General features: G+C 47.1%; 1 protein-coding gene and 1 non-coding gene across 4 annotated transcripts; one reads left to right on the forward strand and one right to left on the reverse strand.

Annotated features, from left to right (window-relative positions):
• Nucleotides 1–658: 658 nt before the first annotated feature.
• On the reverse strand, nt 659–18,214 carry RFC2 (replication factor C subunit 2). 3 transcript variants are annotated; one of them, XM_088796790.1, is made up of 11 exons: nt 17,875–18,207; nt 15,562–15,631; nt 13,684–13,725; nt 13,257–13,363; nt 10,277–10,378; nt 9,144–9,244; nt 5,452–5,609; nt 5,192–5,257; nt 3,689–3,769; nt 2,371–2,484; nt 659–1,074 (listed from the first exon to the last, which is right to left on the reverse strand). In XM_088796790.1, the coding sequence occupies exons 1-11, from the start codon at nt 18,189–18,191 to the stop codon at nt 964–966; spliced, it is 1,269 nt and encodes a 422-aa protein (XP_088652916.1). In that variant the 5' UTR covers nt 18,192–18,207; the 3' UTR covers nt 659–963. The 3 variants fall into 3 exon arrangements, with proteins under 3 accessions (XP_088652916.1, XP_019610546.3, XP_088652917.1); XM_019754987.3 differs by having other exon boundaries at nt 18,030–18,202; XM_088796791.1 differs by lacking the exons at nt 659–1,074; nt 2,371–2,484; nt 3,689–3,769; nt 5,192–5,257; nt 5,452–5,609 and adding an exon at nt 6,879–7,430 and having other exon boundaries at nt 18,030–18,214.
• On the forward strand, nt 11,200–11,302 carry LOC141570845 (U6 spliceosomal RNA). Its single transcript, XR_012495294.1, has one exon. It is a non-coding gene; the product is annotated as a U6 spliceosomal RNA (small nuclear RNA).
• Nucleotides 18,215–19,003: the final 789 nt, after the last annotated feature.

Below are 19,003 nucleotides of genomic sequence, written 5' to 3' on the forward strand. Positions count from 1 at the left end.
GGAAGGGCCAGCGTGTCACACAAGTATGTTTTCAATCAAAGCTTTTCACATGAGACCACTAATCACAGAAGCTGAGTCACCCCCAGTCCCTCCTTAGACACACCCTCTAAAGTGACGTCTGCGATTTGCTTCAGGACAATCCCAGAGTGGGGTGACATGGGGTGAATACAGAGGAAACAAGACTGGCCACAAGCTGGTAAATTGTCACGATGGATAATGAATATGTGAAGGTTCACTGTATCATTCTTTTATGTACAAATATTTTTCATAATTTAAAAAATGGAAAAGATAGTATCTTGCAAAAAACAAAACCAAAAAACCCCAATTCTACAAGTTAATATAAAATTCACTGGGGAACTCGAAAGCAACACGTACTGCACAGAAAAGGCAATGTGGCAGGCGTTTCCCATGTGCCTGTATTGCATCATTTTCCGGTGATTCCTGTAAGTCCTTTCTGAAGGGCTCATGGCCCCGGGCTGTTCTGAGAAGTCTTTCTAAATAGTCAGTAAATTACAACAAACCCTTCCCTCACCCCCCAGAGCCGCCCTCCAGACCTCTAGAAAACGGAGACTAACTTGTCCAGTCTGTTACCTGACTCACCTTTTCGCAGGAGGCGAGGGGCACGCACAGAGACAGAAAGATGGCTCTCCTTGCAGACTTCGTGTTGCCTCATTATGGCCAATAAAATTGTATGGTTTTATTAGCTCAAATGCTCACACACGCCCACACTGGGAGCCCTGCCTGGGAGGTTCTCTGGGGCCCTCCCCCCATCAACACATCCCTCAGTCTGGAGCTGAGTGCAAATGCTCGTGGAGAAGTGTGGAAGCATCAGGAAGGCCTCCCACGGTGTGTCAGAGGAAGGCACGTTCCAGGGCCAGGCCGGGCAGCATAGTCTCCCAAAGCAGAAGGCTGTGATGCCTGTCTTTCAGGGGTTCTTGTAACCCAGTCAATGAGTTCGCCACTCTAACTGGCCACTGGGGCCACTGTCTTCTGACACAGTCTGGCCAGGAGCCCTGCCATCTGCAGAAGGGAGTTCACACCTTCTGCTATTTTCATATGAGTATATCCAATTTCCTGAAAAACAAATCAAAGTTAAATCTGGTTAATAAGTGAGGGAGGAGTTTATTTTTTTAAATCTGAACTAATGATTTACTCAGAATTGTTGCAATGAACTCAAACTGCAACTAGAAAATGAACTCTTAAGTTGTCATTGATTATGTTTAACTAAAGTTCACTTTATTTCCTAAAAGGGTGTTGATATTTCCGTGCAAGACACTGTTAAGGAAAAAAAAAGCCAGGCTTAGAGAAAAATATTAAAATATTTATAAGACACATGCCTGATAAAAGACTTACATCCAGAATATATAAGGAATTCTCAGAACTCAGTAGTAAGAAAACAACTCAATTAAAAACTGGTAGATTTGAACAAATGCTTCATCAAAGAAGATTCTAGATGGCAAATAAGCACATGAAAAAGTGCCTGACCTCATTAGTTACTGGGAAATGCAAATTAAAGCCACAAGCCACCTCTACTCGTCTATTAGAATGGCTTTAAAACCCCACCTGAGCATTTCGAGTGCTGGCTGGGTGTGGACCAGCCGAAGCCCTCACACACTGCTGGCGGCACACACACCACTATGGCCATCTTGGGAAATACTGTGGGTTTCTTACGAAGTTAAACTTACACTTACCCTGTGAGCCAGCAATCTCACCTCCTGGGAATTTACCCAAGAGAAACAAAAGTTTAGGTTCACATTCACACTCATTCATGTATACAAACGTTTATAGTTATAGTGAGTGGCTTTATTCAGTCACCGAAACCCAAAAGTCCTTCAACTGTGAACAGAACACCATCCAGCAATAAAAAGGAACCACCCACTGATGCGCAACAACAAAATGCATTAAACTGAGTGAAAAAAGCCAGATTCAAAAGGCTCCTGTTCTGCATGATTCCATGTATATGACATTCTGGAAAAGTCTGTCCCCCAAACAGAAAGTGGATCAGTGGTTGCCAGATGCTAGAGGGAGGCGAGGACTACAAAGGAGCACATGAATTGGGTGGGGGCTTAGTCATGTGTACACGAATCATTTTGCCAGCAGAATATACCTAAGAGGCTAAATTTACTGTGTAAATTCTATCTTAATTAACCTGACCTTAAAGATGAATAAACAAATCCCCAATGAAGACAGTCACCCTAAGGAACAGTAGGTCATTCACTAGCAGAATTGGTTTAAACAAACTGTCAGCCCCCAGGACAGGCAGCTGCCCTCACTGAGTGTCCTCCCGGTGCCAGGCCGTGAGTAAAACAAAGAAAACTGCAGTGTGGCCCACATTCTTGGGGAGACAGGCATTGCTATATTCTCACTGACCTTAATAAACTCCAGTTTCAAATATTCTGCCATTTGGAAGGTTTTACACACTCGAAAGACGTTGCCAATGATGTCTTCCGGTGAATAGCCGAGATGCCACAGGTGAGCGAGGATCTAGACGAAAGAAGGTACAGTGAGGCTGCTGAGCTCTGTAGACGACAAGGATACTCAGGGGACAGGAAGCGACAGCCATAGCAGTCCTGGGCCTGTCACACTGCTGGAAGAGGACAGGTCACCCCAGAAAACCCAAGTGATTTTGAGAATTAGCTGAATATCATGGAGCTGCTGGGGGGACCAGTCTTTAGATCATGTGGGGTAATTTAACTGATATTCCCAGCAGGCAGAGAAAATACTGCCAATGTTTTAAAATGCACTGTAAGGTCTACTATTGTAGCCGAGGCTCTTAAACCTTATTAACCATCCCAGCATGCCCCGGAGCGGAAGCAGAACCCGCCGGCTGTGCTCCCCCAGCTGCCAGTGCTAACCACCCCTCCAGAAGCAGCCCTAGACAGACCCGTACCAGGACAGAGGCTGCAGCAGTCGTCGGGGCCTCCTGCCGTCTCAACCCCCACCCCACTCCATCTGCACTGCAGATGCCTTCGCTTTGGCATCTCGGGGCAAATTCAGGGGGCAGGAAGCTGTGTGCATAAACCTGAAGACTTCTTTCAGGTTCACTCAGTGACCCGTCCTGTGCCTGGGGCTCTGCCTCCGTCTCCCTGCTTTACACTCCAGTTTCACATTAGGTCTAGCCTTGCCCTAAGCTCAGTCAGCTTCTAGCCTAATTTGGTGGGAGGGGCGGGAAGGAAACCTGCTGTGATCAGACCAATGGCCTTAAATCACACCATTGCCACCCATGGGACTGGAAGGTGGCTTGAACCCCAACGCCCACTGGAACCTGCTCACAGGACCAGGCTCTATTACCAGGCCAGAAACCCCTGGTCCCCCCTCTCCTGGCCGACCCACAACTGCTGGGTGCCCATTCCCGTGTTCCTTGGGAGGACGGAGAGGAAATCTCCCCTCAACTGGGAGGGAGGTGGCTTCATGCCAAGTAAGGAGTTGGGCTGGTCTTTCCTCATGTCTCAGGTGGACGAATTCCTCTTGGAGCATAGAAAAAACTGAATTATAGTAGAATTCCAGTCCTACTACTTTTAAACAGTGTGATTTCGAGAAAGGGATTTAGCCTCTCTCGGTCACAGCACCCACTTTAAGAATTAAGGGGAGCAATGCATGCAAGCCCCTCGCACAGGGAGCCCCCTCGGGCGGCCCTGCCTAGGAGTTGGAAGTGAAGGTCCCCGCAGAGGGGGCGGCGGGGGCAGACCTTGTAGGCTTCGTCGATATTGGCCTTCACACAATGCTGGATCATCTCCTTCACCAGCAGGGGGTGGGGCTCGTCGCAGACCTGACCAAACAGAAAGGAAGGCATCAGGGGCGAGGGGACCATCTGAGGAGGGGCCCTGACACGCCAACTGCTAGGCCGTCCATATAACCCGCCTCTCAGCTGGCTTTTTTCATTGAACCAGGCTGGGGAAGTCCCTCTCACCACCACACAAGTCACCAGACAGGAAGAGTATGATGTTGACAGGACCCACTGCAGTGAGGGAGGCTTCTGATACCAGGTTACAGACTCTCAAACACAGGGGCCAATGAGCACTCTCGCCCGGTGGCAGCTCTAAGGCCATCAGTCACATCTTAGATCCCTTGGACGACTTGCCCAGAACCACTTAGTACCCACTTAAGACTTGGGAGGTCTTCTGGGCTAGTCTCCCACCAGAATCGGAATTGGCTTTCCCCACACAGGGTCCCCCACCTCAGCATGACCTGAAGAGCAGCTGGGTGGGGATGCAACGCTCCCTGAGCCCAAAGGCTGCCTCCTGCAACCCCCCTACTGGCCTGAGAGCCCACCCTCTAGTGCAGGATCAATATTTTACCTAAATGGAAGTCTTCTGATGCTTCAAGATAGCACCTAAGCCTGCCCTGGCCTTCTTTTCCCAGTTCAATTAACTTCCCTCAGAAGTCCTGGTTTTCAGAGCCCTTTGGAAAGGCTGAGCTCCAGGATGAGACGAGACCTTAACTGGCACTAGGTGACTAAGGCAGTTCCTCTCAGTGACCTTGTAAACACATCACTGCCAAGGTCTAAGGAGAGGTTTTAAGCAGTTTTCTATACCCACAAACTTGGTAAGAAAGAGCTACAGACTAAATGGACGGACAGCCGTACCCAATTTCTATCCCCAAATAAGGGGAAAATCAGACACAGAGTTGTCAGGATGTGGTAGCCAGTTTTAAAAAGTATTCCCTCAACAAAAATCCTTTTGGCAATGTGGGAGAGTGAGAATCTTTTCCCTTGGCTTGGATTTAAAGAGATTTGCCCCACCCTCCAGGCACAGGAGTTGCAAGCAGGGGTGGGAGCCAGAGCCTGCGAGGATAAAGCAGGGAAACCACTGTGCTCCCTCCTGGTTCGAGGCTGGATGACCTTGGGCAGACCCCAGAGCCTGTATCCTCCACACAAAATGCCGATGAGAACATCTGTGTGCAGGGCCGTCGTGAGATCGGGGGATGCAGGGCAAGCAGCCAGCATCGGGCCTCAGGCAGCAACACGGTCCTCCCACTCACCACACGGTTGGCACCCCAAAGTCCGGCCCAGCCCTCCAGTGTAGGGAACAAAGTGGGCAAATGGGAGCAGGGCAACCCCCCACCCAGCAAGGTCGAGGCCCAGCAGTGGCGGCAACCTGTGTGTCCCCTTCCGTCCAGCACTGCCACCCCCACCCCCGGGTCCCAATAATGCTGCTTTTGTAGGCTGTGATGCCCAAGCCAGCTTTTGTACCTTGAACACATTGTCACTGTTAACAAAGCCAAATCCCGAGAAAGTAGACTGCAAGTTGTTCAGTGCCTGTCAAGGAACAAAAACACATACAGGGTGATTTTCCGTCCCGGTCCCTTAGCCGAGCGCCCTCCCTGCAGGCAGGGAGCACAGGGCCCCAGCAGTGCGGTGGGGTCCACGCTCCCCACTCGGCCTATGCTCACTGTGCACAGCAGTCGCTCCCCTCTCCCCCCAGGGTGGTCCGTGCCTGAGACCGCACACACCTGCCTCATGTCTCCCTGGGCGGTGAAGATGATGGCTTCCAGACCATCGTCAGTGTACTGCACCTTCTCCTTCTCGATCACGCTCATTAACCTTGCAAGGATCTGGGCGTCGGTCAGCTTGGTGTAGCGGAGGACGGCACAGCGGGACTGGATGGGCTCTGACAGAAACAGGAGGAGGGTGAGGCGCCCCTGGCCAAGGGTGGCGTCGCTCTGCTGGTTTAGTGCCTCGGCAGTAGCTGCACAACCTGCATGGCCCAGTCACGCCAGCACCACTCGCTACCCAGCAAATGCTCTGAGTGCCTGAGGAATCAGGGCTAAATTCAAAATGCCAACCAATAAAGCCAAACGAGAGGCCTCAGACGGCACTGCCCGGGCTGACCTTGACGGCCACAGCTTCCTAAGGGTCAGCTTCTCCAGGAAAGAGACCCCCACGTGCCACAGCCTGTAGGTGAGGCGCTGCTGGCCCAGGTGGACTCCAGATCTGTGTGTGCTGGATGTTGGGGCCCGCCTGGGCAGGTCACGAGCCAGCCAGTCTGGGGTGAGCACGAGACACCTGTGTGGTTTATTTCAAGATGCACAGGACAGTCTGACTGCAGCCGGCGCTGACAACCGTTCGCGAGACAAATGCAGAACTCGGGAAGAGGTCCTTAACCTTCGGTGCAGACCACGACAGTAGCCTCTCCGTCATCTCCAAGCCCCAATCTGATCTCTCTCTGATTCATCCTCCATCTGGTGCCGCACTGGCCTTCCTCAAAATGTTTTGATCTGTTACCTCTTCCTGCCAAGGCAAACCTTTCAATAGCCCTAAAGTTACAGTACAGTTCACCTCTGACCCTTGTAGGTTAAATCTTCTGCAAACCTCACCCATTTCTACTCTCCTAACCCCACGGCGGGTACCTTGTCTCTAGGGGAACAAACCGACTTTGCATCTCCTAGAGGGCTGGTTTCTTCCCATTTAAATCACAACCATCATGGAAAGCTCCTCTCAAACCCCTCCTCACGGAGCCGGCCCAGATCTTCCCAGACTAGTGCGCCCTCCCCTCCTGTGTTCACACACACTTTCAAGGAACACGTTCCTGTTAGCTTATTTGCATTAAAGAAACCAGTTACCGTCCCAGGTGTTGGGGATGCAGAGGGTGACTATTGTGATGGTGCTGGCTCCTCAGAGCTTAGCTTCATCAGGACAGAGGGGCATAAACAGGAAAGTTACAACACACCGGGACAGGGCCGTGACAGAGGCTTCCAGAACACCTCTGGGAGCCCAGGCCAGAGAACCATCAGCTCAGCCTGGTGGAGGGGAGCTTCTCGGTAGAGGTGAGTTCTGAGCAGAGTCTTTAGGAAGGAGCTGGAAAAGCAGAAGGAACAGCATATTCAGAGGCGAGAGTGCTGAAAGGACTTAGGGGACTCGGGGAACCGTGAGATGCTGAGGCTGCAGCGCCCTGAGTAACAGATGAAGCTGTGGGCAACGGGGTCCTGTGTGCAGCCTGGGGGTGGTGGGGGGGATGGCTCTGCGGGCAATGGGCGACCCCTAGAGAGGTAAGCTGGGTAGTGGCGGGGTCAGGTGTGTGCTGAGATGACCCTGGAAGCCAGCTGGTGACTTGGGTGCAAAAATGTACCGGTGACAGGGAGAAACAGTGAGGCAAAGAGGGGTGTGGGTTCAAGACACTGGAGAGGTGGGACGACCTTGGACTGGATTTTGGTGAGGGGCTGGCTGTGGTGGTGAGCAGCCAAAGGACAACTGGGATGGCTCAGGGCGTGCTGGTTCCAGAGCCCCTTTCCTTGCCGTGCGCGAACTCCTGGAGGGCAGGGACCCCTCTCCCAGCCGTGCGCGAACTCCTGGAGGGCAGGGACCCCTCTCCCAGCCGTGCGCGAACTCCTGGAGGGCAGGGACCCCTCTCCTAGCCGTGCGAGAACTCCTGGAGGGCAGGGACAGAGCCTCACACAGATCCGTTGCCTCCTCTGTGCCCTGTGAGTAGATGCTGTGTACGTAGAATGTGCTCAGTATCTGTCGAGTGGATGAGACTTTTCAAACAGCAGCTTTCCTAAGAGTTAGTTCATCTCAGCTTATCTGAAATCAGGAAGCCTCACAACTGAACCTTATCTATATATTTGGTTTATCAGCACAGACAAGAGAAAGACTGATTTGAAACTGGAGTTCATACACCAAAGCAGGTAATATTTCAACTACACTAGAAGTTTCCTTTAGTTGATTTTTACCTTTTGATAAGTACTAAAAGCTGAATTCACAGAATTTAATACATGTCAGAATAAGACGGCCATGGTCTTCCTCAAAGAAAGTACGCTTCTCTTTTAACTGCATGACTCTAGGAACTGAAGTCAGGTTCAGTTACTAAGTTTCATAAATCATCTCTGCGGCAATCTGATCACGAACCATTTCCTCTAATGTTAAGAAATAAATTTCTTTAGAGATTTCATTTTTGTTTGCTATTATCACTTTAGAAATTAAAAATAATCTGAACGCTGTATGTATCAGAAAAATTAACTTCATGAAAAGGGAGGGCCAGAGCTTTCTCCACCAAGTGCAGTTTCAAACCACTGAAAATTCCCTAATGCACAGCCCCGTGCAAACTGCACTGGGGGGTCTCTAAGTATAATACCGCTCCTGCCGTCACAGACTTGTCTTACCACTGGCTAAGGAGACAAGCTACACACACACACACACATCAATCAAGAACTTTTAGCACAGTTTCCTCTACCACCATCGGTGCCGCGAAGGTAGAGAATGTTTCTCACTAACCTCTATGTTCCGCACTAGCAGTGCCCCACACCTACTGAGAGTAAGTGCTTGTTGAATGGAATGGCTGAATAAATGAACGGACAAATACGACTATCTGGGAAAGGTAAATGGACGTAAAGGATTCCTGATAACAGAGAGCCTGCCAGCTTTGCGGGAGCTTCACGGTTGGTAACCTGCCTGTCTGAAGCAGCGCATGACGGCCCAGGTGGAGATGGAGGAGTCAGATGGCTGAGCACACAGGCTGGAGTTTAGCAGGGCAGACATGAGGCAAGGACAGCGGGACAAGAGAGCTGTGAGAAATGGTGACGGAAAGCTGGACTGCGCCCCAGTCTATATCAGAAAGGGAAGGATGTGAAAGCGGCAGGAAGCTGAGACGCTGAGGGGAGGGCTCAAAGCAGTGAGGAAACAGAGAGCTTGCTGGGAGGGAGGGAGGGAGTGAGGGAAGGAGGGAGGAAGCTGGAAGGCCAAACACCAAGTCAGAGAGAAGGCTACCCTGGAAGGTTTTACAGGTAAGGCAATTCCTGGTAATAACCAGCCAGGTATGCATACACGATACCAGCCAAGTGCTTAGACACACAGAAAGTGCAGGAACACATTGGAGAGGGGCGGCGACTAGGACACTGTACACAGGATATCAAAATGTCACATATGCCTGCAATGGTGCAAGAGTCAGACAGACCTGGGGTTCCGATCCCAGCTCTTCCACTTGCTGTGTGAATTTGGGCAAACTACCCAACCTCTCTGAGCTCATGTTTTCTCATCTCTAATGCGAAGCTAGTAATACCTCCGCAAAGAATTACATAAGATTAAATGAAAAAGTTCATTATACAGGGCTTGGCCCATGATAGGCAATCAAAAAGTCCCCACTCTCCTGCTGCTAAAGAGCCAACGTGAGCACCATCTGGACACCAAGCCACCCCGAGCATACCCTCACCTATAATTTTATCCGAAGCATTACAAGCAAGTGCAAAACGCGTCGTTTTGGAGTAGATTTCCATGGTTCTCCTCAAGGCTTGCTGGGCTCCATCAGTCATGCTGAAAAGACAAACAAAAGAGCAGTTTGTAACTGGGACTCAGGGCCCACACATCCCTCCCTAGAGCCTGGGACACCTGACCTCTTGACCGAGGATGCCCAGCCTATCTCCAGGACCCCGTCTGGGTCTTACACAGGCCGTCTGCATATGGGCAGATGGAGGCCCTGCAGTCGGGCTACCTGGGCTCACCTTGCAGCTCCTTCATCTGCTAGTTGTGGGACCACAGGCCAATTATCTGAGCCTAAATATCATCCATCACCTACAAGGAACTAATGATACCGCCTACTTCAGAGGGTTGTGATGACAATTAAATGAGGAACTAACAGGTTTAAGTGTTTAGCAGAGTGCCTGGCAGAATGTAAATGCTTACATGTAAGTGCTCAACAAATGTCAGTTGCTATTATTCCTATAAATAATGTTACAATAAAATGGTTAACGTGCACTGATACTATGGAATGTGGCAATTCCAAACTATTTTCAAATAAGATTACAATAATGTGGAACACTGCTTTTTATATTAAAAGGAAAAGCCAGGGTACAAAAATTTTATATATTATGATCTCAACCGTGTATAAAAATGCATAGTGTAGAAAAAGAAGAAATAAAGCAAGATATTAACAATATTTTCTAACGTTTCTTCAAATAATATGAGTTACTGTTTTTTTAAATGTCATTTAAAACTTTTCATTTATACGGTAATGGTTGTATGACATTGTGAATGGCAATAAATGCCACTGAATTATGCACTTTAAAATGGTTAAAAATGGTAAATTTTATGTTATGTGTATTTCACAACAATAAAAAAATATGTATCATTGAAATTACTCATGTGAGTGATGCTGGAACAAACACACTGACTACGGGTCTCAGACAAATGTTTGTAAGTTAATGAAGGCAGCTTTAAGGTGCAGGCCCCTATTCAATGGCTTCTGAAGATGCAAGACGCAAAGGTGAGAGCTTTTACTCCTGATTTAACAAAGCCCGATAAGAGATTTAGACATCAAGGTCAACATGTATTGGCAAAGCACCCTACCTGTCTGCTTCATCCAGGATGATGATCTTGTGTCGCCCTCTGGGAAGGGTGACTTTCTGTTGGGCAAACATTTTGATTTTGTTCCTCACAACATCAATGCCCCTGAAACAATGAGCCAGAATTTAATTGTCATCTTCTGAGATAAATTCAATTACCTGCCCGGGAACTTCTAACCCTCAGTATATCATGATGGACCCAATTTTAGTTTTTAAGTTTCCTTTTTAAGCAATTCTAACTATTTATAAGAATTGAAATTTCATTACTTTTATTCCTTCTTGGAGGTCTTCCGAAGTACAAACAAACAATTTACTTACTTTTTAAAATACAATGGAACTCATTTTATCTTGTAATTACCCTATGGGTCCATTGAGTGATGTTATACTCTAAAATATATTTTAAGGACTTAGAGATCTTATTCTTCCAAATCTTGAAACCATCTGCTATTTCATCATTCTAGTAATTATTTCATCACTACCCATCAATTATTCCCAGCTATGCTAAACATTACTAAAATAATAAGAAAACGGAAGAAAGATGGAATTGCCCAGAAGAGTAATACAACAGTGGAGGAAAATATTATTATCTCATCCTTCATTTTTTTATTGTGTTGCTTGAGGTACTGCATTATCTTCCTAGAAGATAAGAAAGAAGTTCAGATACATCATCTTTATTTTTTTAAAGCTTTCACTGACCACAACTAAAAATTCAGTACTTTCCATTTTCCACTCACAATGTCAATGAGAAAGAAATTGACAGAGAAAGATGTTTCATAATTAGACAAATCAGAAAATGACTGCAGAGAGACAAATAACACTCTAGATTCTAATAATGGTGAAACTGATCACATAATAAGCAACACCTCAGACTGTTTCCTCAGATGCCAAAATCCTGGATGAATTTTCTCAACCTTAACCAAGGAGTATGTCTCTTCAGCAGCACATATACTAAAACTGGACAACAAAGAGAAGACTAGCATGGTCCCCGGGCAAGAATGACACATAAATTCATAAACCGTTCCGTATTTTTAAAATCAATGAAATCCGGGGATGTAATTTACAGCATAGGGAATGTAGTCAATAATACTGAATAACCTCGTGTCAGATGGGTACTAGACTTACTCGTATCATGGTGATCACTTAATTAGGAATACAAATGCTGAATACGTTGTGTACCTGAAACTAATATAACATTGTATATTAACCATATTTTAATAAAAAAGAAATTTAAAAAAAAAGAATCAAGGAGTGAACAATCTATTTTTAAGGACAAAAACTAAATATATTTTCATCCAGTTAACCACTCAACAGGAAGGACTTCATCCTGGTTTGCTAAAAGAATGTGTGACAGTATTCTTTCATCTTTTATCATATCTGTACACCAACATTTACAGGATAGTTTGTAGGTGATCAAAAGCTGAAGGCAGGTGTGTATACAAAGTCACTAGAACACACAATGGGATTTATAGATGATGTAATACAGAATTGTACACCTGAAATCTATGTAATTTTACTAACAATTGTCACCCCAATAAATTTAAAAAATAAATCTAAAAAAAAAAAGGTGACTAGAAGGAAACTTGGAAATGGAAAAAAGTCATTGTATTGATCATTCAAATATGTATTTATAAATCTAAAAATAAAAACTTTGCAATCACGAGACATTCCCTCTTCAACAAAATTATGAGCCACCCGTTTTCAAAAATAGTGAGTTTGATACTGCAAGTGTGAGAAGAACAAGAGGTGATGATAAGCTAGAACCTAATTGTGTCTGACATCTGGGATCAGCATTGACAAAATGGATTGATTACAGACTCATTCATGACAGTTGATAAGCAGAGTTAGTTGCATTCCAAGGACATTGCCTGTTTCAAGTATACGCAGATCTTCAAAACCAGAACAACTGAAGTGCTGAGAACCACAACTTCAAGGAATAACCAAAGGCAGACTTAGCAGACATTGAACAGGTCCTCATTTCATAATCCTCTACTATTTCATGTTTAAAAAGTAAACCAGCGCCTCATACCCATTAAGATAACTACTAATAACACCAACAAACCAGAAAATAACAAGTGTCAGTGAAGATGTGGAGAAACTGGAACCCCTGAGCACTGTTGGTAGGAATGTAAAATGGTGTGGCCACTATGCAAAAGTATGGAAGTCCCCCCCAAATTAACAGAATTACCAAATAATCCAGTAATTCTATTTCTAAATATTTACCCCAAAAAACTGAAAGCAGGGTCTTGGAAAGATATTTGTCTACCTACATTCATAGGAGCATTATTCACAATCACAATATCCAAAGATGAAATCAACCCAAGTATCCATCAATGGATGAATGGATAAGCTAAATGTGGTGGTGTACACATACAATGGAATATCATTCAGACTTAAAAGGAATGAAGTTCTGACACATGCTACAACATGGATGAAACCTGAGGACATTATGCTCAGCCAGCCACAAAAAGACAAATACTGTATAAAACTATTGATATGAGGCACCTACAAGTCAAGTTCATAGAAACAGAAAGTAGAATGGTGGCTGCCAGGGGATGGGGAAAGGGGGAATGGGGCGTTGCTCAATGGACATAGTTTCAGTTTTGCACGATGAAAAAGATCTGGAGATCGGCTGCACAATAATATGAATGTACATAATACTACTGAACTGTGCACTTAAAAATGAGTAAAATGGTAAATTTTATGTTATGTGTATTTTACCACAATTAAAAATAGTAGTTTAAATTTCCATTAGAAAAGTAAAGCAAAAAAAAAAACCAACAGAAAAGTGAAGCAGCAAGTCAAGTGCCTATGACATAACCTCAACAAACAAGCAATTCCCACCCTTTCACTGGGAAGGACTAAAGGAAAACACAGAGCTGACCAGGCAAGCTCCACGTACAACACAGAATGGAAAAAAGGCTGTTTCTGTAACAATTCAAAATGTAAAACACTCATTGTCCTTCAGGCCTAACTCCAGACGGTACCTGTCATTTGAGGCATTGAGTTCCAAAACAGCATCCTTGAGAGCTGGGCCCAGAAGGGCTCGTGCCAAACACAGGATGCTTGTGGTCTTGCCAGTTCCCGGGGGCCCCTAGGAATGAGATCTCCATAAGTGCTTCAAGCAAACAGAATGAACTTAACGTAGCTCCAAATTTACCGTTCACCTGTTTGCACTCGACTCCCCCGTGAACCCTCAACCCCAACACATAGCACAGAGCAAATCAATATAGCAATCAACCCACAGGCCTCCCGACCAAGTTGGGTGAAATGTTTCCCTTTGCCGAGGGGACTGTAAGGGCTCTGGTGGTAATGGGCCTCCCCGAGGAGGAAGCTCTGTGCACAAGAAAGCACTTCAGAGGGAAGCGAAAATGAGACTCCAAGACGTCCAGCAGGGCAGGACCCAGGACTTACCGCAATGATAATATTGGGCACATTCCCTTCTCTGGCAAACACCTGAAAGAAGAAACGTTCATTACAACTGGTTAACCTGTAAACATGAAGAGCCAAGCCTCCCCAGCTACACAGGCCTGCCCTGAGGTAAACATGGCAGCAAATTTCTCCATATGGATGCCCCATGGAACTCTCACCTCAGCATATTCAGAACTGAATTCGTCTTTTTGCCTACACACCTGAGGCCCCACCCACGTCTACCCCTCCGTGGACTGTTAATGCCATCACCCCTGCGGCCCCAACCAAGAAGCCGGTGATCACTGAAATCCCTCACCCGGCACAGCACCTCCATTTCCCAGACTCAGTCATTCTTTCTCCTATATCTCACTATGTCCCTTTTCTTCTCTTCAGCCCCACTTCCACTTTCTGAGCCCAGTACCTCTTGCCTGGATGGCTTTCAACAGGCCATTAACTGGTCTCCTTGCCTCAAGTCTTGCCCCGCCCCAATCTATTTCCCATACTGTTACCACAACCAATTTTCTAAAATATGCACCTAATTAAAACATTTTTACCAGACTGATGACTCCTTGGATGACTCCTTACTGTCCTCATCATGAAGCCAAACGCTTAACCATGGCTCAGGAGACCCTGCTCAGTCTGGATCCTGCGGCCTCACCTGCCGCTTCTCATGCACCCCAGTACGTGTACTCTGCAGACTCAGTGACCATGGACCAGCAGTGTCAGCACCCCTGGGAGCTGGCCAGAAATGCACAATCTCGCCTCACTCCAGAACTACTGGGCCAGCATCTGCATTTTAACAAGATCCCCGGGCAATTCATATGCACATTAATGTCAGGAAAGCACTGAACTGTATCCAATCAGATGGCATTTTCCTAAGAACAAGCCAGTAAGTCTCACCTCAGGGCCTCTGCACAGGCTATTCCTGCTGCCTCTTCCCCTCACCCCGAAGTCTGACTAACTCCCACTCATTTAACTTTGGTATCACTTCTTCTCCTTCGGAAGGGAGACAGTGTGAGCAGGCTAGCTCCTCTCGGAACACCCCTTTGGTCCCCCCACAGCACCCCACGCCTCTTCTAGCAGAGGGCTTGTCACATGGCCTGCTGACCTCAGCACTGCCCCCATTAGACTAAAAACCCCACACAGGCAGGGATCAAGTCTATTCTGTTCACCATTGTATCAACAGGTCCTAACCCCACACCCTATCTGGCCCAGAGAAGATACTTGAATATTTGTGAAATGAATAAATGTGTAAAATAAATAAATACCTTTTCAGCTATTAAAGTCTAAACCCCCATTACTACAGAAACTACCTCTGTCACGTATCAGAAACTACCTCAGTCCACGTATCAGTTGGACTTCTAGATTCCACCTAAAGACCTCTAGGGCTAGGAATTCAACGCTTGCTAAGCATCTCTGCCTGCCTTGTCACTTAGTCCCTTTAGGCAGGGGCTGGCAAACCAAGGTGGAAGGGATGTGAAGTGAATGGGGGTAATCCAACCTGAGGCCAGCCCCCTAGCTAAGAATGGTTTTCACAGATTTAAAGGTTTGAAAAAATAAACAAAGAATATTTCACCAAGACTTTATATGGTTTGCAAAAAGCCTAAAGTATCTATTAATCGGCCTTTATAGAGTTTGCCACCCCTGCTCTTGAAGAATACAAAATAAGTCTGATAACCCATCTCCAATAAGCCAGCCTTTCAAACATCTGAAGTCCCACCACTTCTAGTTGTCTCCAAACTCAATGCCTCCCATTCCCTCAATTCTGGATGGGTGGCTCAGCCCCGCACACTCACTATATATGCTGTCTTCCTCCAAGTGCCTCGGCTCATCAAAGCCACAATAACCGACATAAGTTCACCTATAAAAAAAATCACTCACCTCCAGCCTGCTCACGGTGTCTTCATTCCCGACAATTTCATTCAATTTTACTGGTCTGTATTTTTCCACCCTGTTTTTAAGAAAACACATAAAGACGTTGACATGGCTATTTTAATACTACCCAAAAGAAAGCACTGAAGGGCAGGGATCCTGAGAGCTTTGCCAGATGACATACGTTCAATAAAAATATACCAAAATGGCTGCAGGTTTTAAATTGAAGGAGGTGTCCAAGAGCCATTTGAAAAGTGCATGAGAATTACACACCAAAAGCATCAAACCTGCCACAGCATAGAAACACCTGTTGTTGCTGGAGAAGGGCCAGAGCAGGCCATCTGGACCAACGTGACAGTATGTGGCAATTCAGTCTGCCCATCACAACAGAGGGCCAGTACCCATGGCACTGACATCACATGATCTGTCAGACATGGGTGCGACTGAAGCTTCTTATCCTTTACCTGCCAGTTTCTGCGGACTTGTGCCAGGTACACAGCAGGGCTGGCTAGACAGAAACCACAGACCTATCCTGGCACCCTCTTAGGCCGTGTGGTGTGGACAGGCTAGTGGCCTAGTCAGATCAATACTTCTTTCAAATGAATAAGTAAGCTATGCTATGAGAGAAAATGACTTTCTTTAGCTCTGAGAATGCAAGCGGAAGTAGATTTGCAATGATTTGACCTTCAAGACTTCCTCTGCCAAAAAAAAAGACTTCCTCTGCCCTTTGCAAAACTCCCTGATTTACCCTCAGCTTGCACCCTGTACAGGTACGAGTTCTGCTCCAGAAGAGGCTGCATACAAAGAAGCCTGTTTGCCACATGCTGCAGGAAAGTGACAGCTCTCCTCCAAGACCAGCAGATGGAGCATGCCCGTTCCTACTCATTTATTCTTCATACGCAGCCCCTTCCAGATACCAAGCACTGTGAAAGGAGTTAAGAGATCCCAAAGGGAGGAAAGCAGAAGGTACAGAGATGAGCAAGACACGGTTCTTGCTCTAAAGGGCTTTCCCACTGGTAGAGCTAGAGCTTAGCGAGTCCTACTACAGTGCTAACCTGGTTATGGATACCAAAGGCTGTGGAACCCCAGAGGTGGACATCACCACCTGCGAATGTCAGGAACTTAACTTTGAGCTGGACTTTTAACAAGATGTTCCTCCTTCAGGGCCTTCATAGCTGCTCCATCTCCCTGAAAGTTTTCTCCACGTAGTTCAGGTCTTTGCTCAAATATTATCTCATCAAAGGCCTTCCCTGAACACCACAGCTATTTACTCTATAGCACCTGGCACCATCAAATATACTATATACACAGGGTGCCAAAAACAATGTATTCACATTTGAAGAAAGGAAAAAACTGTATTAAAATTACGCTGATGGTAACACTCTGAGCACTTGTAATTGCAGAAGTCAAACATGATTTGTATTCGTCTTTTGTTATTCGTATATATTGAGTATTACGATTTTAATAGCTTTTTCCTTTCTTAAAATGTGTATACTTTTTTGTTTTGGCATCCCCTGTATATCTACTTGTTTATTTTTTACTTTGTCTTTCTCTATCAAATGTAAGCTCCACGACAGCCGAGTTTTGTTTTGTATACTGAATTACCCTAAGCAGTGTTGTTGTGCATGGAAAATGCAAAATGCAAGCCATGTAATTTTAAACTTTCTGGTAGCAACATTAAAAAAGGTAAAAAGAAAACAGATGAAGTTAATTTTACTAACATAATTTACTGAACCTAATATATTAAAAATATTATTCCCAACATGTAATCAACATAAAAATTACTAATGAGTTTTTCTTAATACTAAGTACTGGAAATCCAGTTGCATTTTGTACACTTATAGCCCGTCTCAATTCGGACTAGCCTCATTTCCAGGGTTCAATATACTCATGTGGCTTGTGGCTGGGGGACTCCACAGCGCAGCTGTAGATATTCCAATAAGCTCCACTGCGCTCCACTTAGGTATCTGCTCTCTCGAGAGGGGTGGGCTGGAGGTATGGGAATACACAAAGGACAGCGAGTAACCATTACCACGCGCCGGACCCGAGCAAAGCTCGCCCGCACCACACCTGTGCCAGTGGCAGGTAATTTCCCAAGTCACCTCCCAGCTACCCAGGATGCTTTTAAAACCACGCAGCACAGAAAGGAAGCGGCGGCCTCCTGCACACCGGTACTTCCGGAGCTGCGTCCGACGCTTCCCGCTGAGTGACTATCCGAGTCGCCTCTGGCCCAGAGCCCGGCGCAGAGTGGGTGGTCACGACCGACACTCCACTTCCAAAGGTCAGACCCTCCACTCAGCGACCCACGTGCCTCGCCCTCACCAAATAATAATCTCCCGGACGCCACCCTGGAGCGTTCTGCTTTGCTCGGGTGCCTCCACGAACGAGCTCCAGCCCCGGGGTTCCCCCGGGAAACGACCCGCCGCTCGCCCACCCACGCGTCCAGAACATCGATCGTTTATGGCCTGGACCCTCACCACGGCAGCTCGTAGTGGCCGGCGCTGCCGGGGACCTTGGTGGGGGCAGGGGCAGGTGCAGGGTCCTGAGCCCCGGACTCGCCCGCGCCACCGACTTTTTCCAGCACCTCCATTTTCCCGCTGGCTCTTCCCGCCGCCCGATGCCCCGCCGCATGACGCCATCACGCAAGTCCCGCCCCAGAGACGCGAGGGACGCCGGGCGCGAGCGAAGCCTTGTGCTCGCCCCTTTCCGCGCCTGCGCAGAGAGTACCGGCCTGACGGGTCGCCCGTTGCTAGTGGCCACGGTTGCTATGGGAGACCTGGCGTCCGGCCTGGGCGAGAGAGGAAAGCGAGACCCGACCGCATCGCCTTCCTAGAAGGGAGGTCGCTCAAGAAAGGGACGTTCGGTGGTTTTCGTTTTTGTGTGACTTGTTGGGAGGCCTCCGCGCGGACCGTGGAACAGCTGCGCTGCGGTGGGCAGCGCGCACGCGGCTGGCGGAGTGGGAGCGTGCTGCCGGTGCAGGGAGGAGCGGTGGCCTGTGCTCATTCCACCCAAATGCAGGACCCAGCGGCGTACACGGACAAGGACTGACGTCCAGCGGTGCTGGGTGGCGGAAATCCGACATCTGGAACCTGCCGGGGCCCAGTTTTCCGATTGCTCAGAATGTTCCAATGCAATATCAGCTCCCATTGGGTGGGCTCCTGCGCCCTGGAACCTGACGTTTATTATCAGGGAATTCTAACAATGCTGCAAGACGTTAATTACTCCCATTTTGCAGAGGAGACAATTGTCCCTCTATAAGATGTGACTCAATTTCATTTCAGAGAAATAGATACTTCAGATTCACAAGAGTTTTCAGCATTCTTTTGGGCTGGTTTTCTACCTATTGAACTAATCTTTTCTCCCATAGCCCAAATGTCATAATAGTAATACGAGGTGGATATTCATATTATTCTCGTTTTACAGATGAAGAAACAGGCTTGAGAATCATTAA

This window comes from Rhinolophus sinicus, chromosome 3 (assembly GCF_057876585.1).
Source record: "Rhinolophus sinicus isolate RSI-liver-muscle chromosome 3, RSI-T2T, whole genome shotgun sequence".
NCBI lineage: Eukaryota > Metazoa > Chordata > Mammalia > Chiroptera > Rhinolophidae > Rhinolophus > Rhinolophus sinicus.

Bases quoted from the DNA above. Each gene is read 5' to 3' on its own strand.
- RFC2 (XM_088796790.1), bottom strand. From the start codon at position 18,191: ATGGCGTCATGCGGCGGGGCATCGGGCGGCGGGAAGAGCCAGCGGGAA. The intron at 15,632-17,874 runs GTGAGGGCGAGG...TCTTAAAAACAG, and splicing joins GTCCGGGAGATTATTATTTG to GGTGGAAAAATACAGACCAG. The intron at 5,258-5,451 runs GTGTGTGCGGTC...GTTCCTTGACAG, and splicing joins CCCAGGGAGACATGAGGCAG to GCACTGAACAACTTGCAGTC.